This window comes from Dermacentor albipictus, chromosome 3 (assembly GCF_038994185.2).
Source record: "Dermacentor albipictus isolate Rhodes 1998 colony chromosome 3, USDA_Dalb.pri_finalv2, whole genome shotgun sequence".
NCBI lineage: Eukaryota > Metazoa > Arthropoda > Arachnida > Ixodida > Ixodidae > Dermacentor > Dermacentor albipictus.
This window is the reverse complement of record NC_091823.1, coordinates 71,946,963-71,960,938: the sequence shown is the minus strand read 5'-3', so window position 1 is coordinate 71,960,938 and position 13,976 is coordinate 71,946,963. Positions and strand designations below refer to the sequence as shown.

General features: G+C 44.8%; 1 protein-coding gene across 1 annotated transcript in view; it reads right to left on the bottom strand.

Annotated features, from left to right (window-relative positions):
• The window catches only part of LOC135900657 (papilin-like), a 36,262-nt gene extending 25,479 nt beyond the window's left edge, over window positions 1–10,783 (bottom strand). The window contains exons 1-6 of the mRNA XM_070535580.1: window positions 10,424–10,783; window positions 5,287–5,411; window positions 3,775–3,887; window positions 2,576–2,593; window positions 555–602; window positions 292–489 (exon numbers count right to left, since the gene is read on the bottom strand). Coding sequence (XP_070391681.1) covers window positions 292–489; window positions 555–602; window positions 2,576–2,593; window positions 3,775–3,887; window positions 5,287–5,411; window positions 10,424–10,582 — 661 coding nt within the window. The 5' untranslated portion in view covers window positions 10,583–10,783. The remainder of the gene's footprint in view (window positions 1–291; window positions 490–554; window positions 603–2,575; window positions 2,594–3,774; window positions 3,888–5,286; window positions 5,412–10,423) is intronic.
• Between the last annotated feature and the right edge of the window lie 3,193 nt (window positions 10,784–13,976).

The following is a 13,976-nucleotide window of genomic DNA, read 5'->3' as shown; positions in this document are numbered from 1 at the left end:
CGTATCTATGGCTATATGACGTGACGTATGTGCAAACGAGGATGTCTAACCGAAAAATATACTGGTTAGATTCGGGTCCTGGTTCAATGCGCTCCGATTTCGTTCCGGTTCAGTACTGGTGCGGAGAAATAAAAGTTTATAGCGGTTCGCGAACCGTTTCGCAAACCGGTTCGCAAACCGGTGCGGCGCTCTGCGCTCCTTGCGTTCTCGCGACTTGCGCACAATAGGCCATCAGGTACGGATGTGGTTCAAAGTCACTTCGCTCTCTTCGCATTTGTCCCGGGGGCTTACCGGGAGAGATGCAAGCGCGCCTGCAGTCGTCCCTGGTCTCGAAGCGGTTGTCGCCGACCAGGCAGTAGCGCAAGTCGCCCACGAAGCGCGAGCACAGATTGAGCTCGTAGTCAAAGTACGCCAGGAACTTCTGCTCGTTGATGTCGGTGCAGGGACCTGTCTGCAGGTCGCGCTGGCGGCTGTTCAGGCCGGCTCCGACTGCACGGCATACGTATAGCCCGTCTGATCAACGGTGTACAGCTTTAGGCAACGGGAGCGCTTACCTGCCGAGTACGCTTCGTAAAGCTCGTGCAGCGGCGTCTCGTTGAGTACTGCAGTTGAAGAAAAAAATTATCCGACGATTACGATACTCCCTAATGCGAAATTTGAGCGCAGCTCTATACGTGTTTCCATTTCGCGATATTTTGAAGCAAAGAATTTGAGAGAGACATGTAGCAGAGTCGGTAATGGTCGAAAATCTGATCTGCGGATCAAGCGAGCCGGCGTTTATACATGACTCGTCAAAGGTTCCAGTGTGATCGCTGGTGCCGCATGGCTTCCAGAAAGTACTATACAATTCGCATAGCGCATACAATCAGATTAAGAAACAATCTCACACAATAACAACCAAAACAAGCGCGAACGAGACCGACCCAACAGAACCAAACAGGCGCGGGCGAGAGCTGTGGCGCGAGCAGACGATAGTACGAAACGAGCGGATCGGCTGAGACCAGACACGAGTGCGCATCGAGCCGTAAGGAGGGTCCGCATGACACCAGCATCGCGCGCGCACGTCACTGAAGGGGCCGCTCTCATTGGTCTCCGCCATTCGCGGCTCGCGTCCTTCGTCTCCCACTCCAGCGAAGGGGGGCGGAGCTGGTTACGAGGCCGACGACAACGCCGACGACGACGACGACGCGAAACCCAGGAACGGACGCCAAAGAGCTGCGCTCTAAAAAGAGGTGGGAGAATAAACATCTTTTGTACGCAATTAGTCAGGCCACCTATGTCTCCAGGAAGGTCACAATGTGGGATAAGTGGCCGTCGTGGAAGATTGCAGAGAAGGCAATACAGGAGGGTTAAGAACTGAGCTTGTTGGTGCATTTCGAAACTTATTTGAGGGAGCGCTAAACAACGGGACAAGGACAGACTAAATCCCCTTAAACTTCGTAAAGTAGTGCCACGCTTTGAAGAAGGCCGCCTCCTCCTCGCGCGCTCTGGCCGAGGCCGACGCCACGTCGCTATTGGCCTAACAGCATCACGTGGGCCCTCGCGCCGTGCATCAGCGCCATTTTTGCTCGAGAAGCGTCTACGGAGTGGGGAGGAGCGCATGCTGGCACCGTTGCTACGCTCGAGCAGTGTAGGCGGCGCCACGGTCGAGGAGGGAGCGTGAAAGAGAGGAGAAACGAGGAGGAGTGAAGGCGGAGGAGGAGAGTGTCACTACTTTATGAAGTTTAAGGGGCTTTAGGACAGACGACACAAGAGCATAGACTAACCACCGTTCTTTTTAATAAATGAATGAATGAACATATGTACTAGATGACGATATGCAAATAGTTAACATCCGTTTACTGCGACGCTAAATTGTCAACTTATCAAGGAATCCGAGCGCAAAGTCATGTCAGTCAACCAGACGATCAAACTTTTAAGATAACTGACTTTTTTTCGGCTAAACTTGGTGATGCCACGCTTAATTTATCGGATTCAGAGGGGTGTAGGGAGTAAGCGGTGATATATTAACGACAAGGAGACGTTAAGCGACGTTGTAGGCATTGTCGGGGAAGGGCCACTATGTCTGCTCCTGTAGAGCCTTGCGGGAAGCACTCACTCACTCTCTTACTAATTCACACAGTGATTAAGTGAGAGTGAGTGACTCTTTAAATGTAAAATTTAAAAAGAAACCTTAGATGTAAAATTACACATCACTCACTCACTCACCCAGTGAGTGAGTGAGTGAGTGAGTGAGTGAGTGAGTGAGTGAGTGAGTGAGTGAGTGAGTGAGTGAGTGAGTGAGTGAGTGAGTGAGTGAGTGAGTGAGTGAGTGAGTGAGTGAGTGAGTGAGTGAGTGAGTGAGTGAGTGAGTGAGTGAGCGAGCGAAGAAAAATTTACATGTTTTAAAATAAAGCCACGCATTTGAAAGAAGTCTAAGCACAATAAAGGTGAGATTTTAATTTTTAAATGTAAAATTACACACCTGATTGTACAGTAAAGCTCACAGTTCACTAATGTGATCTGTCATGGACGAAGCACTGCCGCGCACTAACCCTGGCTGATTTGCAACGATGAAATAAACCCGGGTACTTACTTTGTGTCTTTATTATGTCTGCAAAAAAGAAAAAGGTACACGTTTGTCAACTAAAAATATTTGAAGAAATTTTAGATTATTTTATTGAATTTCATGTAATGTCTCATTGTCATACGGTAAGAAATCATACAGTCAAGCCACCCATAAATTCCCCAGTCGATGGTATAAACTCGAAAATATTAAAAAGTACTAAGCACGTCACAAGAATTATTTTGTCGTACATATTTCAGCAATCCCTCTCCTCTGGCATGGTCCCACAGCATTGGAAAGTGGGAAAGGTCATTCCAGTTCCAAAAAAAGGTAAGTCATCATCACCTGTAGATTACCATCCAATATCCCTGACGTGTATTTGTTCCAAACTAATAGAACACATTTTTTTAATTCTCAAATTGTAAATTTTCTTCTTTTAGATAAATTTTTTTCACCCTAACCAGCAAGGTTTTCAAAAAGAGCTCTCGTGCGGCACACAACTTGCACTCTTTGTTAACAATATCAGTTCTAGTCTTCCAACTAACACTCCTGTTGATGCGTTGTTCCTTCACTTCGAGAAGGCTTTTGATAAACTACCTCACAACCAATTATTTCAAAAGCTTTCGATACTAAATCTTGGCCCCCTGGCATTTGATTGGATACGTAGCTTTCTAACTAACCGACGACAATCTGTCTATGCTAATGGTCACTCTTCTGCCCTTTCCCACATAGATTCTGGCATTCCACTTGGACCTCCAACATTTCCCCAGCTTACCGCCGTTCCAACCGCACTAACCACAACAAGGCCGTGTATCCTCCTCCAGCCCCAACCATCACTCATCTAATTTCATTTTTGTTCGTACCTCAAGAGACTGGAATGACTTTCCCGCTTCAACTGTTCTTCATTAGAGCCCTCTTCATTTTAAACACATCATCTAAGAACTAAATTAAGTTAAATAAAATGTACGCGCCCACCCTCATGCAAAACCCCTTCGGGGGCCTTTGAGGCATCAGAAATAAATAAAAGGGGATCTCATCTCGACAAAGCGAACGCTTTCTTGCAAAGGAGGCTCCAAGATGTGAGAAAACTGAAGAAATGTCATAAACGCAGTAAAGCGTAGTCGTAGCGACAATAACATATTTGTTTTGTTTTGCTTTGCTTTCTTTAGTTAAGCAATTGGGCTATAGTGGACATAAATCATTAAAGCTAGGAACTCTTTGGAGCGTACCGTGTTTCAGGGCTCTTCCAGTGTAGACCAAGACGAAGATTAGCGACGCGAGGATAAACGCAGACCAGGTGAGCACGATTACGGTCCTCGTGTCCCCAGCGTTGGACATGAAACTGTGCAGACGAAAGGGAACACTTGAAGGCTGGATACCGTCAGTCTTGTCTGTAATGACACACTTTTAAAGGGAACACCAATATAGTATTCATTCTTACACAACTTCAAAAAGGCCTCAATATCTTCTTTTTTTTTAGAAAATTGGCAGCTGATACGAACTATTAGGTAAACATCATTTATAAAGAAAAAAGTGATTGCTCATGCCTTGTCTGATCGTGGTACTACATGGTACTGGCATTCCAACTGCGTCACACTCCTAAAGCTCAATCGCACTGTACATACATATTTGCTTCTGCTCGCTAAAAGCAAGGACTGGAAGCGTTGGAGCAGTTCGCAACCACTTTTCACTGTGATTCTACAATAAATAGTGTGGTGTTTACGTAGTATAGCAAGCATCTAGCTGTGACAGACGCGGCTTTGGGTGTTCCGGGTTTACTTTTACAGCCAGGTATTATATAGCGCGAACCCACAGCTGTGTGCTCGTTCTGCTTCCGTCGAAATAAGGCAGCGTCAGTAGGGCATTGAACCCACGATCCCATGCCCAGCAGCTGCATTGACTTACCACGCCTGGGGCGCAATTCAAAACTCACTGGCGACCGTTCTTTTAATCTTTACGCGGAACCAAGAGACAGTCCTTTCAACAGCTACTTAAGACACCTTCGCCCATTGAGTTTCATACTATTGCTAGAGCGAACTGTGGCGCTAGCATCTACGGAAGCTGCAAGCCAGCAGGGGAATAATGAGCAGGGCATGGATTTGCCTAAACTACTTCTGGCTTTAAATTGCAGTGTGCCATGCAAAGTGATCATTCTTCAAGAAAGAGATGCGCTGTAAATAATCGAATGTGCGTTATTAAAATTGTCCGATGGCAGGATTCGGACACAGGGCAGGACCCATAGCACGAAAGTCCGATATTGAAGTAATATTGCCACTGACGCATGGACAAGCGAAACCACTGAACTCAGCAGCGATTACGCAAGCTTATTACCCTCTGCATTAAAAACATAAGTATAAACTGCTTTGAAATTTCGGCCACATTAGGCCCAGATGAAGCATAAGAAATGAAGCCACAAGACCGTCTGAAGCTCCAAGCGAGAAGATCGGACAAATCCATCTACTGCCCATCATACCCATGGCGGCTGAACGACAGCAGCGCCGGCGTTCCCTCTAGTAATTGTCGGAAACTCGACGCCTTCGACATATTCATCGTAGTTCACATATCCAGGTTCCAAGTGACGCAACTGTTACTCTTGCGCGCCTGCAGAAAGCCGTGATGCCTTTCCTTTATCATCAGCTCTACTTACGTCGACGTGCTAGTCTCGCCTGTAAATCAATAGAACACACTGTCATTGGCCTCCACAAAAAACTATATATGCGATTGAGTCCGCTTCTACTCACTGGGAAAGCGTGTGAAAATGGACGACATCCTTCCAGCTCTCCCGAAGAATAGTTGGCTTACTCAGATGCAGACTCAGCGGATTTGGTTTGGTTTGGTTTGGAGCCTGTAGATGTAGCACAACCCACTACGGGGGATTGGCCATGAATCGGGCGGCAGTGGGTTGAAAAAGAATGAATACCTAAATAGGAATTTTTTTTTTAATGAAAATGTGATATTAAATTAATTCTAATCGTTAATAATAATTTTCATGATATAGTTTCTTAAGCTTACAAGTTCATATTTTTGGTTTCTTGTTTTGGAAAATAAAACCGTAAATTTAGCATGGAAGTCTCCTTGTTTCCATTATAAAATTATATATGGCATCACATACGTTCCTATTACAGTGTCCTAGTGCCGACGCCCCCAGAGACAGAATAATAGGTAGCGTGATGGCTAATCCAAGTTGGCGGAAGGGACCTTCTAGAAGTCGTTTTCTATGCACGTTGAATCTACGACACTCAATAAAAAAATGATCCATAGTTTCGGGTTCATTGCAGTAAAAACATTTAGGAGAAGGTGCCAAACCAGACCTGTGAGAATAGAAATTAAGCCGTGGTATTCGGCAACGCAGACGCGTAAATGAAACTTCAAATTTTCTTGTTGCACACCACCCGCTGTGCCAAGGAAATCTAAGGTGCTGAAAATCGACGTTATCTAATACACATGATTTGGCATGTTCTTCTTGGATGGAAAATTTTTTAAATCTTGCAGAAGTGACGTATGCTGAGGGTTTTAAGATCCTCAGTACCGGGCCTTTAAGAGATGCCGCTGCTAGTGCGTCTGCTGACTCGTTTAAAGTGAGCCCCACGTGTCCTGGCACCCATACCAGGTGGATGAGGCGTAAATGTTGGGGAACCAGTGAATGAAATTCTTGGAGAATGATACTTGAATTGGGCACAGATAAAGCGGAGCAAACAGACAAGGAGTCGGTTAAGATTACGGCTGAAGAAATAGATGTCGGAAGTTTGCGTAGAGCGAGGATGATTGCCAATAACTCTGCTTGAAATATTGGCGTAAAATCGGGTAGTCGAAGAGAGAAAGACCAATTTAATGATGTCGAAAAAATGCCCACTCCGGCCTTCTCTTCACTGACAGAAGCATCTGTGGCTATTACTGCATTTATTTGGAGGTTTTCAAGGTGGTCATCTAATAAACCTTTTAGGTATCGAATAGGTAGAAGCTTAGCGTTATTGGGAAATATATCGCCAAATTCAACACTTACTGTCGAAGTAGGTAAATTTTGAAAAGCCACATCACGGATTGATATTTGTAATGGCTGTAATAGTTTCTGCACAAAAACAACCTGGGGACAATGCAGTCTGGGCCATTGATTCTCAAAGAATGCGGTTGGTTCTCGAGCAAAAATATAGTAGGAGCGTCTCTGGGGAGAGGCATAGATGTTTAGAAATGTTTGGACTGTCAGTATACGAAATCGAGTTTGAAGAGAAGGCAGGTGAGTTTCATGATATAAGATATTATTTGCTACAAATTTTGGAAGGCCGAGACACAGACGTAGTGATTCGCGTTCTAAAAGAACCAGAGGACGTAACTTATACGTAGGACCTCCTGAAAATAACACGCATCCAAACTCTAGAATGGGGCGGACATACATACAATAAATCATCAGCAAGGTCTCCCTGCGCATTCCAAAACGACTGCTGCAGACTCTTCGTAATAAACCAAGAGCGCGTGCTCCCTTAGATGCGATGTATTCTATGTGTGTCTGCCAATTTAGCTTTTCGGTGTAAATCATGCCCAGATATTTTAAAGAATGTACCTGCGGAATAATCTCCTGGCCATATGACAGTGTTATTCGGATAGGAAAACTCAAGGGAAAGACAAGGATCGCACTTTTGTTGACATTTAGCGACATTTGTATTCCTTTTAGCCAAGTTTCAATCTGATTCAGATACGACTGCAAAGTTTTATATAGGCTATGTATATCATTCGATACCGTGAAAAATGCGATATCATCAGCGTATACGTATACCTGTACGTCATGATGTGTCGGGATGTGATTTAGTAGAGTATTGAATAGTACTGGGGAAAGTACCGCACCTTGAGGGACGCCCCTTGTCTGTTTGTAACTTTTAGATGAAACACCGTTTCGATAACAATAAAACGTTCGTCCGCTTAGGAAATTTTGAATCCATGCAATTATATACTGTGGAAGATTCACACTATTGAGACTATTGATTAAAGTACTGTGGTCGACACTGTCATACGCCTTCGCAATGTCTAATGTCACTAGGGCCGCATACTGGTTGTTGCGGCGAGCGAGTTGGATTCTACTCTCCAAGTCAACATGAGCACACCAAATTGAGCAGCCGGGCCTGAATCCTATTTGAGAATCATTTAATATTTGGTTCTCGCCTATCCATCTATCAACGTGACCATAAAGAACTCTCTCGATTAACTTTACCAGATTTGAGGTCAGGGAAATAGGTCTAATGTTGTCTATTGAATATCCATCGCCTGGCTTTTTGAGTAGTGGAATTATTTTGGCAACCTTCCAATCTGGATGAATCCATGCATTCTTAATCGAGTAATTTATAAAATTAAGCAGATCCTGGGGATACAATTCGAATAATACTTTTATCATTGCTGTAGTTATGCCATCAGGGCCTGGGGCTGAAGCTGGCAGCATCTTTACCTCTCTCATTAATTCTTCTAATGTGACCGTTACGTACTCATTAGCTGGTTCAGGTGCCGGTATATGATAGGGGCGAAGCGACGTGAATCGGTGCTCTAAGCCTTTTGCAATATCCTCCAGTGACTGCACCAATTCAGTGGAAGTTAAGCTGACTGACTCTACATTAACTGGGGCTGAAACAATCTTTTTAGACCGTAGAAATCGAAATAGGGCTTTTTTATTACTAGACTGCGATAGGTAACTGTAATGTTTGGTGTTATAATTTTCTTTCGCTTTTTCAACTGTTTGCCTGAATGTAGCTGCAGCAAACTTATAGTCATTCCAATTTCGTGGACATTGATTATACAGTAACTTTCTCCAGGCTGCCTTTCTTCTTCTATATTCGCGTGCACAGTCCGGATTCCACCATGGAGAATAAGTACCACCTTTTGTTGACTGCATACTGAACTTGCATTTTTTATAACTGTCACTTAGCACTTGACACAAATTAACTGCCTTAACTTCATCATTTAGGCCAACCTGTTTTTCTAAAGCTGATCGCAGCGAAACTTGAAATTTAGCATAGTTAACATAGGTGCGGACATGTTTTTCAACCAAATTAATTGGGCGCGTTATATCAAAAGTTATTGGAAGATGGTCGCTATTTGTGGCCGAGGTAATAGCAGACCAGGAGGAGATTACACAGCCCGAACTGGAAAAAGTGAGGTCTAACACCGAACGCGATGTGCCGGATACATAAGTTGGGGTTCTCGAATTTACACAATTAAGGTTATTTGACGAAACCCAGTCTAACAATCGTTTACCACAAGAGTCGGACCGATAACCCCATGATACGTGGTGAGAATTAAAATCACCAGCTATGATTATATCCTTTCTGCATGCTGCAATCGCGGCATCAAGAGGGCCTGTATTGTGGACTCCTGTAGGGAAATAAGCATTGATTATCGAAAATGGGGCGCATCCAGGAAGCGTTACATCCAATGCTAGAATCTCACTTTCAGTGGAGAATGACTGGTGACTAATTTTAGCTCTATGACAAATCTTTGTTGAGATGAAAAATGCTAATCCCCCTCTACAAGAAGGACGATCTAGACGAAAACTGCGATAATTCTTTAAATGATATTTCTTTTCTGTGGATAACCAAGTTTCTTGTAGAATAATCAAATCAGGAGAAAGATCCTCACAGAGATATAAGAGATCAGCGGCTGCAGCAAAAATGGAACGACAGTTCCACTGCAGTACTTTCAAGCTTCCTATGTTGACGATATTCCGGCAGTGTTAACTGCCGTTTGTAGAATGTTATCCTTTAGGAAATCATCCTTTGATAAGCTCTTATTTTCACTCTTTTTAGCTTTTAGTTTGTGTAGGGTAGTAGCCCTCGGGGAGAATGGGGAAGCACGACGTTTATAAGTTCTAGCATCCAAATCCATGGTCTCCATGCTATCGGAACCGGATTCGTGACTCTGAAAGCCCTCATGTTCTACATGAGTTGCGGGAGCTTCGGAGGCATCAGTACTGCGAGGCGAGATCTCTGCCGATACGTGTTTCTCTATGTTCTCATCGGAGACCGTGATTTCAGAGGCAACACTTGGACGAGCAGGAACATGTAAAATTTGCGACAACTGAGAGGAGAGAACTTGTCCAATGGTCTCTGACAGGTTTACAAATAAAGTGTCAAGGGCTTTTGCCATAGCTTTCTCAACGGCAGCAGCTACAACATCACCAAGAGATGCATCCATGGCTTTTGAGTGACGAGCAGCAGCTGCAGCATAGCCAGATGATTTCTCTAATGAGAGTGCACGAGCTTCACGACGCGAACACCGTTTCCGTTCTATAATTTGTAGAATTTCGAGCTCTTGGTCTCTCGCAGGGCATTGCGCACAGTCCGCAGGGTGGGAACCTTCACACAAACAGCATCGTTCGCTCTGAGAGGAACACGTTTTTCCATCGTGGCTTTCTCCGCAAACGCGGCACCGAAGCTCTGATCGACATCCCTTAAAACTATGGCCGTATCGCCAGCATTGAACGCATTGCAATGGGCGGGGAGAAATTGCTTCCACCCTGTATATTAATGGCCACGCCTTGATCTCTGACGGCCTATTTGTGCCTGCAAAGGTGACAATAACCGACTCTGTGGGGGTTCTTTGATTCTCACAAACGCGTGAACATCGGTAGACGGAGACGGCACCTGCCGGGGAGAACATCTGCAGGACCTCTGAAGCACACAGGCTCGCGTCGACTCCACGTACTAGACCCTTAACGCAAGCTAGATGAGCAGGAATAAAAGGCCTCACCGGGTGGTTCGCGAACATTTCGCACTTCAGAAGGTCGGACACGCAGGTCTGGTCAGGCGAACAGCAAAGAATGCCCCCTCTGCCAAATTGGCGGACCTCGGTTATGCTTTGGAAATGCGGGGTTGCTTTCCGCAGCTCTTCTTGAATCACCTTGGGATTCTTCACGCGGATGAATCCCCCATTGGTCGGCACTAGAGCCACTGGAACGCTGTTAATGCCACTGCGCAAGAAAGCCTCTATAGGTATGTCATTAGTGGGAAGCGAAGCCGTCCAGAGGAAAGATCTCTGGCCGGGAGAAGAAAGAGACATTAGGAACTCTCAATAAGAGGAAAATACAAAACAAAACTAAAGAAAATCAAACCGCCCGATACTTGACCAAATCCCCGCAGAGAATCAGAGCGGGGAAGCGGGGAACCACAGTCGCAAGCGAAAGGTGCCGGCGTTTTCGCTCGAACCCTGAGGGAGCCTGAGCAGGAGAACGGGCGCTCGGTGCGGACAGAACGGCTTGCTTCTTTCTTCTTCTTCTGCTACCGCGTGATTTTAGCCTTCTTCTTCGTATTCACTACGGAATGTGCTACGAATCACTCCAACGTGGCTCCCTTATTCCGCGGCACAGCTTGATTTGGTTTGGTGCCGTTGGATTTGTCTCAACCCACCACAGGTAATCATCCATGAATCGGACGGCAGTATAGGCCAAAAATGTAAGATAACGTAACTTGAATTTGTAAGTTAGGAACGAGGTGTTAAGCGAAGCTATCGGACGACATCTTTTAATGACTAGCAAATAATCAATGTCTATATGCTCACGTGAGCGCTTCGTAGTTTCCTCTCTTGACGCAATATGGGAATGTTAAAGAAAATATAAAATCACAATATGACTGCCTCGTTTTGTTCTATACGCTCCGAGCGATGGATAGCGCTTTTGCAAGAGCGACTGCGGATGCCGTGTACTTTCCGTAAACGAAGCAAATGTAGATACAAGCAGGTGCTTCCACATAAAGCCGGGGTTGATTGGCGGGCTATTCGTTTAGTGGTGCCACATACGCAGCGCTAGATGACAAAAAGAGAACGCTGAGAAAAGATTCAGTACTATTAGATCGACTAACCATTCGACGTGAAAAAGACAATTGGCCCGTGGCTGCCGAGAAAAATATCTTACGTGTATAATACATTTTAGGGTGCTCTGACAGACTTACAGTGACACTGGTCGGAATCACGAACACTGCCAGTTGCGTAGAGGCACTTGCGCGCGTGTTTTGCGTTTGTCCCGCGTAGTTGGGAGAACGATGGCAGCAGGTTTCTTGGTACACATCGACAAGAGACTGCTTTCTGATGAGCTTGTTCTAAGTCCTTGGTCTGAAGCCTACGGCACAACCATAGTTACAAGAGTGGCTGTATATATATCGTTTCTACAAGCCACTGGGCTAGACACATGGCTTTAGTGCGGCCACAACGTGGTGTACTTTTATTTCCTTTCACATCGTGGTGTACTTTCCCTTATTATTCATCATTCATTTTGCGACCCACCCATTTTCCCCAGTGTAGAGTAGCAGGCCAGAGCAAGCCATAGCTCAGGCCGGCCTATCTACCTTTCTGTAAATCTCTCTCACTCTCTCTTTCTCTCTCTCTCTGACATATATGTCCAAATCATCATGTAGTATGTCATATATGCGCACATACGCGCCGTGCACTCGTTTACGAAACTGAGTACCTCTAGGTGTGTGTCTCGAACAACTCGAAGCACTTGTAGCTACATGTGCAACCGTATACGTGTTCATATTCTGAGGGTTCCTGGACTCATGTGCAGACCGTCGTGTTCATGCTGCTTGATTGTATATAGTGACACATTTGTGACAAAATTAACACAATTTGCGACAGCTTTTTTAATTTCTTTCACCAAGCGAAGAACTGTAGCTGATGCCACATAAAGGAGCCAACCTCTCGTATTAAACCATGTCAACAGAATGAATAAGAAGATGCAAAACCAACACTTCTCCGTATAACCATGTCAATAGAATAAATAGGAAGGTTCTAAACCGACACACTGCTCCGAATAACCATGTCGATAGAATTAATAGGAAGGTGCAAAACCGACACTGCTCCTAATAAACATGTCAAGAGAATAAATACGAAGGCAAAAAACCGACACTGCTCGGAATAACAAGTGCACGCATTTATCATTATGGCGTGGCTCTTACGGATAAAAGAGCACACAACGTAGTGTTTATGTCTATTTACCTGCATATATTGTCGCGTCTTCTAACGCTGCGTTTCTGCGTTCCACACAAAGGAGTTGCGACCCCTTTCTTCCCTTACACAGTGAGAGGTGTCGCTGTAGTAGAGAAATGGCAACGTCGGGAGCCAGAAATTTACGCACCACAAATTCGCATTCATAAACCCTTGAATTGAAAGTGCCTCACTAAGCATGTGGCCAAGTACGCGATGAAAACTATGAAACAACCGTTTTCTCGCAAGAGTACAAAGAACAAATGTCAGAATAGACACCTTTAGAGAGATGTACTCTGAAAGCGGGTAATGGACAAGCACACCGTTTGAAGAAGGAGAAAAAGGAGGACATTTATTTGTGGTCAATATTTGTCCGCAACACCATTCTACATACAGTATCAAGTAATTTTGTATCTGCGTGATCACATGTTGCTCCGTTAGAGACAACACTGCGGGTAGCATCAGAAATTAGGCATTCGCTCTAATTAATGGCCGAAAGTGGCCGAGTTGTAAACAGTGCACCCATGTAGAATTAGGCCTTGACCGTGTGCTTTCCAAATCGCTCGACCACAACAGAAAAGGGTTTCGTAAATTACGTCGCTTTAATTCACGTGTTTCTGTCTCCTCCTCGCATTTCCGTTTTCTCCTGAATTATTTCTCCAGGCCTTCTGTCGAAGTCCAATTTCAACAGAGACAACCTCAGAGGCAATGTAAGGACAAACGAAACGCTCGACGCATGCTGACTTGTTTCGAATTTTGAGAGTAGCATAAGTTAAACAGACACCCATTCCCAAAAATTTGCTGTGGAGTACATTGTATTTCAATTTTGTATCACCGCGAAGTGCTAAAGGAAGCGCTTGCACAATTCTGAAACAATGTTGTCGCAGAGGCGCGTACTATTAAAAGCCATGCATGTGAAATGCGCGCGCAAACTCGCCCCTTCATAACCAGCCTTCAGGAATGTTGAAACGTTAGGTGGTTTACCTAACGACTAAATAAAGTTTCTCACGCGCACAATTGTTAACTGAGGCTGGGCGTTAAAAGGAAGTCACATAAATAAGGGAAAGTACGTCTTTTTTTTTTCTTTACGGCTATGCATGTTTACGGCTTGGATCAACATGAAAGCGCAATACTGACCTTGTCACAGTGCACCATGCGTTGAAATGTTCCCACCTGCGGTGAAAGCCCATCGTAACCGCCGTCGCCAAAGATGCAAGGCGCGAATTCTGTACGCATTATAGGATTGCCACAAGCATGCGAGAAAGTTATTAGCGTACAGTTTCTAGTGAGAAACCCTATGGTTATTAGGCTACGCCAAGCATACAGTTTCGTATTGTAATTACTTGAGAGAACACTGGCACTGCGATTGTTATGCCACCATGGTAATGAAGTTTAGTACATGGATTTGTCTATAGTGTTCTTGCTTGTGGCTTCAGACGTTCTTGTGGCTTCATTTATCGCGCTTTATGTGCCTTTT